Source organism: Setaria italica, chromosome V (genome assembly GCF_000263155.2).
Source record: "Setaria italica strain Yugu1 chromosome V, Setaria_italica_v2.0, whole genome shotgun sequence".
Lineage (NCBI taxonomy): Eukaryota > Viridiplantae > Streptophyta > Magnoliopsida > Poales > Poaceae > Setaria > Setaria italica.
The window spans coordinates 42,508,355-42,526,404 of record NC_028454.1 but is presented as its reverse complement, the minus strand read 5'-3'; the positions used below and the strand labels follow the sequence as shown (position 1 = coordinate 42,526,404).

Here is an 18,050-nt window from a genome sequence, read left to right as displayed (position 1 = left end):
GCGATATATCTCTCGATATATCTATATATATATATATATATATATATAGAGACAGCGTGCGTGCGTGCGCACGCGCGCGCGCGCGCGCGCGCGCGCGCGCGCGCGCTCTCTTTCACTTTTTTATATATACACAGACACTTTTTATCTGTATCTCTATCTATATATATATCAAAAAGAAAGAGAAAAAAAAAAAAAGATATATAGATATATATATATATATATATATATATAATTTTTTTTCTATTTATATATATATATATATATATATATATATATATATATATATATATATATATATATATATATATATATATATAATGTATAGTGACTTAAGAATAAACCTCTCAACAATTTATATACATAAATTGCTACAAAACTAATTTTGACCCTCATATTTTTTACCTATCTGAAGTATCTAAATAAATTGTCACATTGTCTTTACATAAGTTGCTAGACATACTACACATATACAGTTGGCGCACAAGTTGTCTCATGCATAAGTTGATAGTGCTGCACACAAGATGTTTTGGTATGCATAAATCAACAATGATCTCTACATAATATATGAATGAATAATCTCTATGTAACTTGATGGTTCCACAGCACCTGGGTACCATAATATACAATTTAGCATGCCTCTACACATAAGTTGTCAGCATGAATAAAACGACACTAAAATATGTGCAGGGGATCTAGTTTTGTAATCTCGTAATAAGGAACACGATGGTGTAAACGGAATTAAAAACAGACTTTGTATGTGAGAGAAATAACATTTTTTTAAGGGGAGAAGCAACTTGTTGGTTTACGTCAACATCTACCTTTTTATATCCTTCCTTTATACTCCCTCCATCCCAAATTGTAAGTCATTCCAAGAATCTTGGAGAGTCAAAGTATCTCAAGTTTGATCAAATTTATATGATAATATAATAATATTTATGATGTCAACTAAGTATCATTAGATTCTTCATCAATTATATTTTCATAGTATACTGATGTCATGAATCTTTATAATTTTCTCTATAATTTTAGTTAAACTTGAGATGCTTTGACTCTCCAAGATTTTTAGAATGACTTACAATTTAGGATGAAGTGAGTATACTCTTATATCCTTCCTTTCTGTACTCACGGGATAATGATGACAATGACATGCATGCTTAGGAATTAACTCCCGGCACGACCTGTCGCGCATTAACTTCATTCTTAATTATATTAGTCTAAAATACAACTATTCATTGAATCTTGATCACTTAATTACAGTATGCTTTAAGCTGTTGAACTCGGTTCAAGGATTCATTCCATAAGACTATCATAAACAAGGTTTAGCTTTAGCCTACAATTTTTTTATTCATTCTCTACGCCTCGATCCTATACTATATCACAATTCACAGAAAGTAAGCATACAGGGCACATCTACATGACAGCACCATTGTCGTGGGACACCCTTTTCTTATAAACATAGACGCGGGACACGATGACGAAAGCCGCGAGCTCCACGGCGCAGAGCCCGGCGAGCAGCCAGTAGAAGTAGTCGAGGTGCGCGCGGTTGAGGTTGTTGGAGAACCAGCTCGCACCGCTCTTCTTGGTGGCGCCGTCGATGGCGGAGATGAGGAAGCTGCTGAGGAAGTGTCCCACGCCGAAGATGCTGAGGAAGAAGGCCAGCCCGAGGCTGCGCAGCGCGTCGGGGACCTGGTCGTAGAAGAACTCCTGCAGCCCGATCATGGCGAACACGTCCGACAGCCCGAACAGCACGTACTGCGGCAGCATCCACCACAGGGTCATCGGCAGCGCCGCCTTCGGCTGGTCCACGAGCCCGGCGTCCCTCGCCACGCCGAGCCGCCTCATCTCTACCAGCGCCGCCACGGCCATGGCGACCATGGCGAGGACGAGCCCCGTGCCGATCCGCTGCAGCATGGTGATGCCGGAAGACAGGCGCGTGAACGGCCGCGCCAGGGGCACGAACGCGCGGTCGTAGACCGGGATGAATGCCATGATGGTGAGGCTGATGAACGTCTGCAGCGCCGCCGGCGGCACGCGGAGCGTCGAGCCGATCCGGCGGTCCAGCGTCGCTGCCTGCTTCGTGAAGAACGTCGACGACTGCGAGAAGATCACGGCGTAGATGATGCACGTCGCCCAGATGGGGAACAGGCGCAGCACGCCCTTCACTTCTTCCCGGTGCGCGGCGTCGTCGGTCGCAAGACTACAGCACCAAGATCGAACGCTCTTAGTCTTAGCCCCCACAGAACATCATTCGAATTCGTCAAGAAACAAAACAGCAGCAACAAGCAGATTGGCACATTACCTGTCGCATTGGCTCGATTTGGAGCCTCTGATCATCGCCACGAACGCTCTGGCGAGGCGAGCAAAGGGGCTTGATTCGGTGGACGTGTAATAGCGGTAGTTCCTGGTGCCGAGCAAGAAGGCGAGGAGCGCGAAGACCATGACGAGGCAGGGGATGCCGAAGCCGAGGCCCCAGCCGACGTTGTCCTGGATGTAGCTGGAGACCATGGTGGTGGCGGCGGTGCCGGAGCACATGCCGAAGTACCACCAGTTGAAGAAGGAGCTTCTCGACACGGACTCCTTGGGGTCATGCTGGTCGAACTGGTCCGCGCCGAACGCCTGCGCGCAGGGCTTGTGCCCAGCCTCGGCCAGCGCCACCAGGTACAGGGACACGTAGAAGATGGCCACCTGCACGGGGGACGGGGAGCACGCGAGCGAGCTGGAGCTGTAGCTGCAGCCGTCCTGGTGGAACACCGGGAGCGCGGAGACGGTCAGCATGCCCATGCTCTGTAGAGGAGAAGAGACACGGATGGATCAGGGGACGCCGACCACAAATGGGTCTCGCCCAAAGGGGTCGTGGGAGGAGTCATCGTCAAAAGGGGAAGAAAAGGAGGGGAGTGGAGGAGCGGAACTGACCACGACGAAGAGGAGGGAGGCGAGCACGATGGTGCGGTACCGGCCGAGCCAGGCGTCGGCCACGCACGCCATCAGCAGGGGCAGCATGGTCGCCACCCCGCTCCACGCGTTGATCGCCGCCGCGGCGCCCGCCGTCGACTCCCCAAGCGGCCCCGTCAGGTAGCTGATCAGGTTCGCCGACACGCCGTGGTACGCGAACCTCTCCGCTATCTCCACCCCTTCATCGATCCAAAATCACATCTCTCGATTAGTCAACGACGCATCAATTATTAGCCACGCAAGCGATCTGTTCCCATGTCCAGCGACGAGAGGGAGACCGTACCGAGCACGAACATCGCGGCGGACCACCGGCCGGTGCCGGACCGGGACGCCGGGCGCCCGCGGAAGTCGACGGCGCCGGCGACGGCTCCGTCGGAGCAGGGCAGGAGGAGGGTGTTGGCGTCCATTTCGCCGCCCCCGCGCGCCGCAGCTGCGTGTGTGTGTGGTGGACTGGATCACTGGAGTGGGACGGGGCGGCAGTCTGCGGCGATCACCATCATATACTGGTGTCGCTGGGGAAGGGGATCGGGCCGGCTCGCATGGCGCCAGACGACTTCCGGACACGGCACAGGTGGCGGTTTGCTTCTTTTCTCCGGCAACTTGGGGTGTGTTTGGTTGCATGCACCACATGATGCATGTATGGATGATCCTGGATGGGATGGTTCAACCAATTTGCTTGTACCATATGGTTCACTCTAATTAGTAGAATAATGTATTAAGTGGGATGGACTCATCCTGGATGAGTTGGTTCAATTCACCCAACCAAACAAAAGGATCATTATTATTTTGAATCATTTCATACATGAATCAAATGATACAACCAACCAAACGCACCCTTAGTCGCCGCTACGTGCCATTTTTCTTTCGTTCTTGGAGACCATCACCACTCCAGCGACTACAGCTACGGATTACGAGCGGATCGCGTGGCGTCGCGTGCGTGCCTACCCTGCGATCCATGTGCCTGTGCGTGCAGTGATGCAGAGTCGGAGGATCACACGCGACTCTCTCGTCTGGAAGAACCGTTCCTTCGGGATTAATCTAAGGTGTGTTTGATCCCCGAGCTAAATTTTAGCTCCTGTCATTAGGAGTACTAAACATAGGCTAATTACAAAACCAATTTCATAACCCCTAGGCTAAATCGCGAGACGAATCTATTAAACCTAATTAGTCTATAATTTGACAATATGGTGCTACGGTTAACATTCGCTAATGGTGGATTAATTAGGCTTAATAGATTCGTCTCGCGATTTAGCCTAGGAGTTCTGCAATTAATTTTGTAATTAGTTCATATTTAATCCTTCTAATTAGTATCCAAATATCCGATGTGATACGGATTAAACTTTAGCTTCAGGATCCAAACACCGCTAAAGGGTTAGAAATGTTCTTTGGCGTCTGAGATATTGGAGGCGTGTAGCGAGAGGCGATCGACCTGAGCTGGAGTTTGTTGCGAGCCCGCTTGGCTGGTTGCGGCGGCCGGAATCGCGCGGGGCCTCACGGGCTGATCCTGGATTTCCTGTGAACAGTCGGTGTCAACGATCTGAGTTGTTGGTTTGGACAGGCGGAGTGTACTACTCCTAGCGATACCGATAATTCTGACAGGGATGTCGATGTCTGTCCAGGCATCGCTTGGACGTTTGAATTCACAAGGACTGGCTGTTTCTGCTGGCTTTCACTTTCGGGGTGGCAGTGCAGGTCGTTGGAGTGTTCATCGTTGGCGAATTGACGGTTCTAAAGTTCGCAGAAGAATACGACTGTTCATGACCAGCTACTGCTGTTTTCTGCTCGTAATCTACAGTGCAGGATCTCTACACTCCAGGCTCCAATTCCAGAGCGACTCTCTTCAAATGAAGTGGAGTGTGCTACCAGAACTCCAGAAGGATGGAAGGAATGCGTCGTGTGATCTCGAGCCACACGATACTCCGGCGAGCTCCTGTACGCGCAGCAGATCCCGTGCGTGTGCCGGCAACGGTGCAGCGCGCGGAAACACGCGCGCGGCTGCAGCGCTCGCGTGGTCGGCGCGCGCCTCACCTGCCGCAAATGGAAAGGGCGTCCTCCGGACGCGGGATCACGCACGCCACCTCGGCCCTCGGACACGTTCTCTGCTTGCCTGGCATTCTGGCAAGCTGGCTAGCTGCTCGCAGGGCGAACAAGTAGTACGGGCACTCGGGCAGCACGCAATCCTTCTTCTCTAGTCTCTACCCTTAAGTACCCTGTTCCTTTTGCATTGCTATCTCAACTTGTACAATGTACACGCAGCAAAAAAATATGGTGCATTGTAGCCATCAGTGCCATTCAATTGCAGGGATTATACAATTAAGTAGGCTATCAGTCATTTTTTAATTTGTTGAGCCGTTGTTTGTGCCTTTGGAATGACAGCGACGGCGTTGGGGAAATCTTGTAAGAACTAATATCCCAGTAGGTAGCAAGTAGCAACACTTTGTATGTTGCAAAAAGAGCAGACTAAAAGGGTGTTTGGATAGCAGGTGGTAAACTTTAGCACGTGTCACATCGGATGTTCGGATGCTAATTAGGAGGATTAAATATGAGCTAATTATAAAACTACAGAACCCCTAGGCTAATTCGCGAGATGAATTTATTAAGGCTAATTAATCCATTATTAGCAAATTGTTACTATAGCATAACATTGTCAACTAATTAGAAGATTCGTCTCGCGAATTAGACTCCATTTGTGCAATTAGTTTTATAATTAGCCTATGCTTAATACTCCTAATTAGTAACCAAATATCCGATGTGACAGATGCTAAACTTTAGGACGTGTGAACCAAACATTCCTTAAACCTCCAGTTAGTCTGCGCCGCGTGCACGTATGCCTGCACCGTGCGGGACTGGCGTCGTCGTCGTCAGGGCCTCAGGGGTGCGCCGTGCGCACCACCGCGCTCTGCCTTCGACCTGGTCCGATCCGTTGGCGTGTGGGTGTGCCTTGGACCTGGTTTGGGTGGAAGAGGGGAGGATACAAGCGTTGTTCGGTCCTCAGATTGTTGAGGCGAATACATGTTCAGTCATTGATCCTGAAGGTCCTCGAGCGCATGCAGGCGGTGGGCGCGTGAGGAAGTGCACTGTACAATGTGCTGTCATGCCGTTTGCCGTGCATACCTACGCGGCGTTGCGTTGAACACGACGAGCGCTCGTTCAAAACTAGGATCTCAGCGTGTTAATTACCGCTTTGCACACGATGGGCTCGAACACGGCCGCCTGCGTGCATGCTGGGGCGCTGCTCCTCTGCAGCTGCGTCCCAGGCCGCCACGGGGGAACCGGTGGGCCCCTCTGCTGACCTTGAATATTTTTTTTACCGCTTTGGGGATGGGTGCTTACCATGACGGACGACGCCCGGTAGTTCGTGACACTGCGTGCATGATTTGGAACGGAGGGAGTATATGGCAGTTTGTGTACAATGTGCAGACAATCGTTAAGGTCCGTTTGGTTCCCTTTGCTTATTTTTAAGCAAAGTGTCACATCAATGTTTAGATACTAATTATGAGTATTAAACGTAGACTATTTACAAAACTCATTACATAAGTGGAGACTAAACAGCGAGACGAATCTATTAAGCTTAATTAATCCATCATTAGCAAATGTTTACTGTAGCAACACATTGTCAAATCATGGACTAATTAGGCTTAATAGATTCGTCTCGCCGTTTAGCCTCCACTTATGTTATCGGTTTTGTAAATAGTCTACGTTTAATACTCCTAATTAGTATCTAAACATTCGATGTGACGGGTGCTTAAATTTAAGCAAGTGAACCAAACCAGGCCGAAAACACAATGGATTCTAGTTTCTGACTTCTGAGCATTATGCAACTATGTCAGTATGTCAATCACCAAGAGGTGTCTGGGGATGTGCTTTTTGGTTCTTTGCATTTAAATGCGCTGTCTTCCTAAAAAAGGCACATCATCGCAACTGAACATGAGTTAAGTATATGGGAAGTTGTCGAGAAGTTTATAACGGAAGGCGGAAGCATGGTCTTCTTAGCAAAGACTAGTACATTGCAAGCTTGGTGTTCCTTTACTTTCTTTTGTGATTAAAGCATGAAGGATATGCCTTTTTAGATCAATTTGTCCAAGGCTGTTGACCTGTTATTTATATGGCATTTCTGTGCTGGGTTTTGGTTTCAAGATTTGCACAAAGTAGTGTCTTCTACCACTCATACCCATTTGCAGGTGACGCTGCAATTACCAATTGGTGAGCTAAGGCAACATTGAACCAATGCTGACTCCTTTGCTGCATAATAAACATATTTAATTTCAGGGTAATAAAGTATCCTTTTTGGTGTGCTTATTTATGCAACATTCTGAAAGTGCTTGAAGTTGCTTCTTTCGATTGGCAGCCTGTTTCACAGCTCATCCCTGCATCGTGGTGCTGGAGCTTTGCCCGAAAATAAGAAGTGAAAAGCCATCTAGAATAGTGAAACTATAATCATTTGAAGAGAGGAACACCATCTAGCTTTGCTTCTTTCAATTTGAAGTTATTTGCTAGATTTTTTCAGTAGACATTAAGAATTTTTTTCCCAGCGAACTAGACATTAAGAAATTATGACAAAGTTTGCCACTGAAATGGAGTCTGCAACTCTTCGAAACTACTATTCCATATATCTTGTTTTGAATATATACATCCATCTATAAAAACGTCTTTCACAGCTTACTCTGATAGAATTTATTACTTCTACTGAAATATTTTCCCTATTGCTCCTTCTGTTGCAGTAACAGGCCATTTTTCAGCTATTCCATAAGCACGCGTCTAGCTTGTCTAGTATGCCATGGCATGAACAGCCCTTCAAACTCCTTTAGAAGCTGTTCAGTCTCAAGTTCAGAGGATGAAAACCGGTGTGGAGCTGTAGTTGCTTGCCTATCTCGAAAAGTAATGCCTTCTGGACCGGCAAACAGTGTTGGGACATCAAAGGTGAGCCCTTTTCCTCTTATGGCCACGGGTCAGGGTACCGACGGTGCTCCGTGCTCCTCGCCTTCAGCGGAGCCATGCTGTTTCAAGAGATCTCGTGAGAAACTGGAACTTTTGACGAGATTGCTGTTGGAATGGAAACTAGACCATGTTGAACAACGGGCTATCATCTGGCAGGACAGTCCATCTCTTGATGTAAATTTACCAGCATACATCTGTCTATCCGTGTACTATATCAGTACTCATGCAATTGATGAGCAAATCATTAAAGAGTACTGGTACTAAAAAAATCAGCATCTTGTTATATAGTTGTCGAGTTGTTTAGTTACATTAATTTTCAGTGTGTTATTCGCTGTTATTATATAGTAATAATGAATTAAGATTATCTCTGTAACTTCAGATAATGAAGAATGCCCTTTCAGCTAGTGCCATATGCCCATATATCAAGTAATGTTTCAAAGGAGATCTTGCCGAGGCTTGCTCTTTGGTGGTGCATCGCTACTTTCCAAAAACGAATATAAATATATTTTCTTTTAGTAGTATAATATTAAACCAATAAAAAATTTACTAAATAATTTGGTAAAAAAAATCAAGTCAACAAAAAATGTTGATTATGCATTTCTTGTAAAATACTAACAAAAGAATCCTACAAATATTGAGTCAACAAATTTGTAAAATGGCTGAGTCAACATTAAGATGAAAAAACTATTGAATCAACATTTCTCGAAAAAATGTTGGATTAAAATATTGATAATAAAAATTCCCAGGTGAGAAGCTATATACTAAAAATTCCCAGGTGAGAAGCAATCTTTGTTCATGATACAGTTGTATTGTTATAGGTTGGCTCGCATATACTAAAGATTCCCAGGTGAGAAGCAATTGAAGAAATGATAAGCTGCTGTTCTTTTCCATCAAAGAGTTGCAACGCTGAAGAGATTCCTAGTCCTGCTATCAACTTCTTTTGTGCGCAAGGCAACTTCTATAACCTAGATTTATTGTGAACAAATTTTTTTCATCTGCATATAAAACATGATAAATACTGAACATTAAAGATACAAAGAACAAGGTCAAGTCTCCGTCACATTCCAACATTCTGTTATTAAAAAAAGTGTGAAAGAGAAGTTGAAGGTTTCTTGGTCACTCCTCGTAGCAATTTAGTGATCTCATTACGCAGCAACGCAGGGCTTGAGCAGAGCAACAACTTCCTTTATTTTCACTTTATTTTCACCATCGCAGCTTGAAGCGTAGATAGGGATGCAGCATATGAAATGCGAATGCACTTGTCATCCCCAAATGCATCACTAGGGACAAGGGCAACCTAAAGTGAGATCCACAAATAGTGGTTATCGGCTTATCGCAAAAAGAAAAAGGTTACCACATTTCAGTAGTATTCACAGAAGAACGCATAGAAATAAATTGCTGGTTCATACCTGTGCTTTCTCTAACAGGAAGATGCAGAGGGACTCGGAGTCTTTGATAGTGCCAAAACCCTCAACTTAAGACCCATAGTAAGAGCTGAAGTCAACAAACAAATAAAATGCACCCTGCAAATGTGATAACTTAGTGCTTTTGAGTTTTCTTTTATAATTTAGCCTTTTTGAACTAGGTTTTAGCACAACTATTGCAACCACTTTTTGTACCTGAGGCTCTGATATTTTCACACCAGGCAGTTCCTTAAAGTTTTTCACGAGGTAGTCACGGCGTTCCTGGAATGCTTTGACCATGGTTGATACTGCTTCACCACCAGCATAGCCTAGGTTCAGAGCAGCAAGCCCTGCCTTCTGCGATATGCTACTAGCACCTGAGGTGAACTGCAGAAACACACTAGGCATCAGCGTCAAGATGATAAAAACAATAATTAACCAAGTTTGCGCAAGAAAAAAGAAATTAGAACATCAAAGCCTACAACAGGAACTAGTTTTGCATACTTAAAAAAATTTAGTTTAACTAGAGTGCAGTACCATAGCAGTCAACCAAACATATTAGATCGCGATACAAGAACATAGGAAATGAATTGTTCACCTGGCTTTGGATCTTTCCACATGCTCCAACAAAATGTTTAGGGGCTGCAAGTTATCCAAGATGCCAGCCTGTCATTGCAAAAGCCTATAGAAGTACATCATGAAATATTTCAGCAGCTTGATTATATACCCAGGGGCAAAGTTAAGGTTTTGGATTTTTTTTTTATGGTCAACGGAAGAAGAGAGGATCCCCCACCTGGATTTGATTAGGCATCTAGTTCTGAAGAACAGTACATTCTAATATTTTTAATTATGAACAATCTTGTGTTCTTGAAGAGTGGTAGAGTGGATACCAAAGTAAACAAAAAACATTTCTACCTTAGAAAACCATTTACAGTTAATGTTCTTTCCCACATTCCAGGCAGCGATGCAAAGCTTGTGAGTTTTGCAGGCTGATAGATAATATGCTCATAGATTTCATCAGATAAAACATGAAAAAAAATGATATGTCATAACATTCATCAAGAAAAATGTAACAGCAGATCATAACTTGATTAAAAAACCACATAAACCAAAGAACCTACCAGAAGCCTAGGATGCTTCTTGACTATATCAGCTATTTCCTCAAGTAACTTTTTCGGATATACTGACCCTGTTGGATTAGAGGGTGAGCAGAGAATTAAGAGCCTTGATTTCTCATTGATCTTCTCGGCAAGCAACTCTGGCCTTAACAAGAAATTCTCTGATATTTTTGTAGGAAGAATCACTGGAGTTGCATCAGCCAATCTAGCCATCTCAGGATAATTGACCCAGTATGGTGCTGGAATCAAAACCTAAAACAAAGGGATCCCACGACATTACTAAGGTAAACATCAGCACATAATGTTTTAATTCTATGAACAACAAGCATCTGTCTTATATGAGGGCATGCCAAATTTCGTAAAACGCTTCAGTGACAATACCTGTCTTCCTAACCAGTTACATTTCTAGGTAATAAAGTAATCTGCCACATAAACTCCTCTAGCGATGCAAATCAAGAAAATTATTATACAGGAAACAACATAGTCCTATGAACAACACCTACTAACGAATTATCAACAAGTGACATACTTGTACAATAAACAACACTAGAATTCCTTGAGACCGCATCTCCAAATTCAACGGTAAGGTTCGATTTGGATATTCGCCATTCTAACATAGGCTGAAAAACACAATCCTAAACAACTCCAAGAAGCAATACCCAAAGTTAAGAAAATTGGTGCCTATGCTCACATAGATACTAATAATACAGTACCAACTATAGAGGTTTCATGCGTTACTGTGTGGCAGCACTACCGGATACGGTAACTTTGCCGAGTGCCCCAGGCACTCGGCGAAGGGCCAAATACACTCGGCAAAGTGTTTGCCGAGTGTAACACTCGGCGAACCTTACTCGGCAAAGTTTTTCTCGGCAAACAGGTTGTTTGCCGAGTGTCAACCATCGGGCACTCGGCAAAGCCTTTGCCGAGTGCCTCAATACACTCGGCAAAATATAACACTCGGTACAAAGGCGTTGACGGGCTGTCACGGCGACGGAAGCTTTGCCGAGTGTCTGACGGCCGACACTCGGCGAAGTCGAAATCTTTGCCGAGTGTTTCCTTAATTACACTCGGCGAAGTTGTCAGGGTTGCCGAGTGTATTTAAGAAAACACTCGGCAAAAATGGGCCCGCCATTTTTTTTTATGCCCCCTTTGCCGTGTGTTACCCTGAATACACTCGGCGAAGTTTCCATTTTTTATGCCCCCTTTGCCGAGTGTAATTGAGGAAACACTCGGCAAAGATGGCCCGGCCCGCCATTTTTTATGCCCCCTTTGCCGAGTGTAATTGAGGAAACACTCGGCAAACAAGCAATTCCGCCATTTTTTATGCCCCCTTTGCCGAGTGTTTGGAGAATACACTCGGCAAACCCGTCTACTACTACCAGAAATGGCCTCTTTGCCGAGTATTCCTAATTCCTGCTACAAAATAGAAATGTTAGGTATAAAGGACCCCTCTCAAAAAACAACCACAGATACACAGGCATATTAATGGCAGCACAAGCATATAAATTGCACCACAGGATTCACAAGCACACAAATAGCATTCATAAGTTCTCGTCTAAATAAGTAATTCACAAGTTTTGCATCACAAACACAGAAATGACAATTCACTGAGGAGGATGAGGAGGACGTGCAGGTGGCCACTGCCCCCAGGAAGATTCTGCATTGGACGCCGCCGATTGATTCTGCACAAATGTAGGTAAAGAGATTTCATAGTCTAAACAAGTAATTCTAGTGGAAGTAAGTCTAGATTGATTGTAAGGTTGAGATTGACTCACAGGAGTAGCTGCAGGAGGTGGTGGAGGTGGCGGGAAGAGGTTCGGTGGCATAGGTGGTGGAGTTTGACCTAAACTGTGGAACACACTCTGCATGTATTGGAACATCTGCTCCGTCCTCTGCCTTTCAAGCTGCCGATCCGCCTCGATCCTCGCCTCTAGTTCCTCTCGGCGCTTCCGTTCTACCTCCACCTGGGCCTACAATATTTCATCCCAACCACTTATTGTCAAGCAAAAGGTTAGTACAAAATGAATGAAAAATTAAAGAAACACAACTAACCTGCAGAGCCTGCATCTGTAGCTGTGCAGCGGTAGGCCGTGGCCGTATCACGGGGCTCGAGTCCGTGCTCCTTGCTCGGATCTGGGAGAGAGTGGGAGTACTGGCAGTGTCGATCACGCTATCTCCAATCCAATACCTGCCATGCTTCTTCGCTCCTCCTACCCTCATCACTATTTCAGCATCGATATCCTGAGAGCTCGGATCGAACTCTGGCCCGTGAACCTCCCTCGCCATGGCTGTGTACTCGGTGACGCGGCTGTGGATGCTGGGATGGCTGTACGCCTCGGGCGGGTCCTCCGGGTTGAAGTCGATGTCTGCCGTGGCCTTGCCCTTTTTGGACATAACCCATGCCTTGAACCGGGAGCACTCCTGACCATCATGTGATGAAGTCTGCGGAAAAAATGTAAAATGATTACAAAATATGCAGTATTATGTCTGAGAAAACAGAAATGAATTCACGTACCCATTTTTCCTTGTACTCATCAAGGCTCAGGCTGCCTTGATGGTGTGATGCATATGGCATCTGCAGACGCCGCTCCCGGCAGGCATTGTGGTTCTCCAACCACCCAGGCTGCAACCACACGTCCACCATTTTTTCCCAGCACCGGGTAAAGGATCGGCACCACCACGGAGGCACCTATATGAAGTGTATGACATATAAATAACGAAATTAAGCGTAATTAATCTCTCAAATAGTAAATATAGTCTTTATGGTCGTACCGCCATGAATTCTTCCTTGGTCAGGTTCATTGTCCTGGCCTCTTCTTTTTTGATCCTCATCCTTTTGTATTCAGCATAAAAGTCGATGATGGCCTGAACGCGCGCCTCGTAGTGCATGTCCTTAACAAGCTTCTTAGCGGCTTGTTCAATCACGGAGGCCGCCCTAGCCTCGAAGCCCTCCTGACATCTATAAAAGTCCTGCGTATAGACGGCAAGCATACAATTATTATATCAAGAATGTATTAAGCAATGTAGTGCTGCGAAGACTTACCCACAGCTCGGCCTTCACCCGCTCCGCCTTATTCGCAAACTGCCTGTGGTCACGATCACCGACGTCGGCGGTAGCGACGTAGTGGTCCCACGTGTAGGCCGGCTCCTCCTGTCCGGCGAAGACCACTAGACCGGGGAAGTGTAGCCTACACAAAAGACCGACGATGCCGTTGACCTTGCGGTTGTGGGCACCCCCACTGAGCTTAGTCCAACTCCTGCACAAGTGATTAATATGTGAGTTTGAACATATCAAAAGTACAGAGAATATGTGAAGAAACTTACTTTGCCCCAGCGGGTTGAATCAGGGGGCGTAAATGAAGAGGGATGGGTCGCCTCGGGAGGGACGAGGGACCTCGCAACCAAATCTTGGACTGCTCCTCCCCTCCCTCCTCCCCTGCCTCCTCCCCCTCCTCCCTCTGTTGCTCCTGCTCCTCCTGTACCTCCGCCTCGTCACTAGAGGCGTGCGCGGAGGGTACCTCCTCCTCCTCCTCCTCCGACGACGACGAAGGCACAGGCGACGGGGCCCTCATCCCTTTACCCTTTCCTCGACCCCTGCCCCGACCCCTGCCTCTAGCCAAGACCTGTGCCCCCACCGCTTCCTCCACGGGTGCGTCACCCCTGCCTCCACCCCTCCCTCGACGCCTTCCTCGACCTCTCGATGCGTCTGACCGTGTACCTGACCCGGAAGCTGCAGCTTTTAATTTTTCGTAAAGCGCAGCAATCTTCCTCGTACCGCCCACCATTGTTCAATCACCTGCATTTGCCAAGAGTAAACCAATCAGCACATATATAAATAAAACATAATTTCAAAAATAACATGGTATGACAAATAATAAATAAATTGCCACGATCCATACATGTCTTAGAAATAATCGTCATGATCGGGATTAGCTGGATCATAAGTCTCATCGTCACTGTCACGCGTGTCAAACAAATCATTCTCGTGCTCCGAAGTTTCAGCGTCATCATCAATGTCCTGTCCTAACTGTAACCGCTGAAGTAATTCTAACTCCTTCATATTATGAACCTCCTCTCCAGCGTCATCGTCAACAACCCTTTCATTGTCTACTTCCATTGCGAAAGCGTCGGTTAAATCAATCTCAAAAATACCTTCGAGCCCATCTTCTTGGAAAAAATCTCCGTCATATGTGTTGGGGTTAATGTTATAATCTTCATTATTTGGTACAGGTAGTTTACCGTGTGGCGATACCTTGTACACAACATCCCAACCCTTCAGACGATCGTCAGTTTGGCACGGGTATGACAAATAATAAACTTGCGTGGCCTGTTGAGCCACAATATAGACATCGTCTCCTTGCAAGACGGATGATTGCCGAATTTCGACTAACCCAAGATTAGGTGCCCGTCTCACGACTGATGGATCAAACCAATGGCATTTGAATATGACTGGATTAAGAACTTTGCAACCATGAAAAGTTAGTTCGTATATTTCTTCAATTCTTCCGTAGTACTCGACACCATCAGAGCCTAGCGTGAATACTCCGGTATTTGTCGTTCTTCGATTGGGCCGACTCTGCTCATGGCTTGTTATGTGAAAACGATAACCATTTACGTCATAACCGGTAAAAGATCTGACCCTGTAGGCACAGCCATCGGCAACCTGTCTAACCTCAACATTTATAGACGAATCGGTTTGAGCCTGCAAGTTGAAGTAGGGTGGTTCGTTATATTATTCGCATGTACGGCAAACTTGGAACGTGGTAATCATGAACGAGCGAAATTGGATTGTACCTTATGTTTGAACCAAGAAATAAAATCGGGCATTCCATTACCCGCACCCTTTTGAAGAAGGGTCTCGGCTTCGTGCGGGGTAGGTTCCCTTGAATTACGCCAGAATTTACGATGAAATTCCCTGTACCAACGAGAAACATGAGAGTTGATCGCAGAATAGTGATTAATTGAGAACAAACTAGTTTGTTGACAACTTACAGTATGTACGGCTCCACCTCGGCAAGGTTGGTCAATACATACAGCATGATAGTGCGCCACTCTTTATGTTTCAATTTCTTCCGTGTCGCACCACTTGCACTTCCAAGTTGTCCTCGAAAAAGGCTAAGGCTCGATTCAACTTCTGAGTCATTATAACGAGCGGGTGGATTGTGCACGCTAGGAAGGTTGTCAGCATAGTATTTGGTTGTGAAGTTTGACACCTCCTCCAGAATGTATGCCTCTGCAATGGATGCTTCAATTTTGCATTTATTTTTACATTTAGTTCGAAGAACCTTTTGACATCTCTCAATTGAATAGCACCAACGACCCTGCACAGGCCCCCCCATTCGTGCTTCATACGGGAGGTGCAAAATCATGTGCTGCATCGGATTGAAGAAGCCAGGCGGAAAGATCTTCTCCAACTTACAGAGCAACACAGGCGCCATTCTTTCCATTTCTGCAACCACGGTCCGAGATAATTCCTTAGCACACAGCTGACGGAAGAAATTGCTCAACTCCGCTAGCACTTGCCAGACATTATCAGGTACATAGCCTCGAACCATCACCGGGAGTAGGCGCTCAAGCCATACGTGGTAATCATGACTTTTGAGCCCGTTGATTCGCAAAGTAGCTAGGTTCACTCCCCTCTTCAAATTCGCTGCATACCCATCAGGGAACATTAACGTTTGGAACCATTCTAATACCTCCCTCTTTTGGGCCCTCGTCAGGACAAAATCGGCCTTAGGATTTCTCCACGACTTGCCGGCTCTAGGAGGCATCATGTCTAGCTTTGGTCTGTTGCATAACCTTGCTTGATCCACTCTAGCCTTGACGTTATCCTTTGTCTTGTCAGGAATGTCCATGATTGTACCAAAAATTGCCTCAGCGATGTTCTTTTCAGTGTGCATAACATCAATATTATGTGGGAGAAGAAGATCGTCAAAATAGGGGAGATTCCACAAGCAAGACTTCTGAGTCCAAGCATGTTGCTCGCCATATCCCACAAACCCACCTTCATGATTATTGACCTCAAGAGCGTCTATCTGAGCACGAACCAAGGCTAAGGTCAACATCTGCAGTGGGGGCTCATTAACTACGACATCTTTCGTAAAATTTCTAATATCTGTTCTGAAAGGATGGTCAGGAGGAAGGAATTGTCGATGTTTGTCGAATGAAGAATACTTGCCACCCTTGGTCAACCAAGTGAACTTCACTGAAGCCTTGCATACTGGGCAGGGGAACTTCCTGTGAACACACCAGCCACAGAAAATACCATATGCCAGCAAGTCATGCAGGGAATAGTGGTACCAAATATGCATCTTGAAGTTTGTCCGTGTAGCCCGGTCGTATGTCCATACCCCTTCCTCCCATGCACGGACCAAATCATCTATCAGAGGCTCCATGTACACACTCATATTATTCCCTGGGTGTTCTGGAATTATCAACGATAAAAATATGTTTTGTCGCTCAAAGATGACACCAGGGGGGAGATTCAAGGGGATAACAAACATAGGCCAACATGTGTACGGGGCAACCGCCATTCCATACGGATTGAACCCATCTGTTGCGAGCGCAACACGTACATTACGAGCCTCTCGAGCTTTCTCATCATAAATGGCATCAAACTTTGTCCAGGCTTCACCATCGGATGGATGTACCAGCTTGTCAGCATTGTATCGACGTCCGTTTTTATGCCATGTCATTTGTTTCGCGGATTCTTCACACATGTACAGCCATTGGATCCTCGGTATGAAGGGAAGGTACCGTAGAATCTTCACAGGGATTGCAAGCTGCTTCTTCTGACCGTCACCAGAGTCTACCTCCAGGAATCTAGATGATTCGCACTTCACACAGTACTTGGCTTCCGCATATTCTTTCCTAAATAAGATGCATCCCTTCGGGCAAGCATGTATCTGCTCGTATGGCATCTTAAGTGCACGAAGAAGTTTTTGTGCCTCATACATAGACTTTGGTAAGATGTGACCCTCCGGGAGCAGGCTCCCAAAAACTGTCAACATAATATCGAAGGCGTCTCGACTCAAGCTAAACTGGGACTTCACGGCCATTAGACGTGCAATGGCATCTAGTTGAGAGACCTTGGTATGCCCGTGAAGGGGTTGTTGTGCCGCAGACAACATGTCGTAATACGCCTTTGCGGTAGCCTCGGGCTCCTCCTCCCTATGAGCTTCATGATAGTCATCTAACATGTCTCCCACCCCGGCGTCATCATCATATTGCTCGATACGTTGTCTGATGACCTCGTCCCTCCCACGATCGACCTCACCATGGTAGATCCATATGGTATAGTCTGACGTAAATCCGTGCCTAACAAGATGTTTACCCATTCCTAACTTGGTTTGCCGACGCATGTTTCCACATTTGCTACACGGACACCAAGTTTCTCTTCCTCCTTTGATCCTTGCAAATGCCCGTTCCAAGAAAGCATCGGTCTTGTTTATCCATTCATCGGTCAACGAATTCTGACTAGATCGGCCCGTGTACATCCACTGACGATCCTCCATCCTCTACCATACCAGCAAGTAATATAAACACTCAAGTTGCATCTACACGTTCCTATATTGTCTATCAGGTAAAGATAGATCCTAATCCCACACGAGCGATGATTGATGTGGGATTAGGACCTATC

At 45.9% G+C, this 18,050-nt stretch overlaps 1 protein-coding gene and 1 pseudogene across 1 annotated transcript; both read right to left on the bottom strand.

Annotated features, from left to right (window-relative positions):
- Positions 1 to 1,209: 1,209 nt before the first annotated feature.
- On the bottom strand, positions 1,210 to 3,454 carry LOC101754115 (protein NRT1/ PTR FAMILY 5.10). The gene is made up of 4 exons (XM_012846380.3): positions 3,236 to 3,454; positions 2,914 to 3,131; positions 2,300 to 2,784; positions 1,210 to 2,197 (listed from the first exon to the last, which is right to left on the bottom strand). Exons 1-4 carry the CDS (start codon positions 3,357 to 3,359, stop codon positions 1,411 to 1,413), a joined length of 1,614 nt encoding a protein of 537 aa, XP_012701834.1. The 5' UTR covers positions 3,360 to 3,454; the 3' UTR covers positions 1,210 to 1,410.
- A 5,581-nt stretch (positions 3,455 to 9,035) lies between these two features.
- LOC101767349 overlaps positions 9,036 to 18,050 on the bottom strand; it is a 13,878-nt pseudogene continuing 4,863 nt past the window's right edge.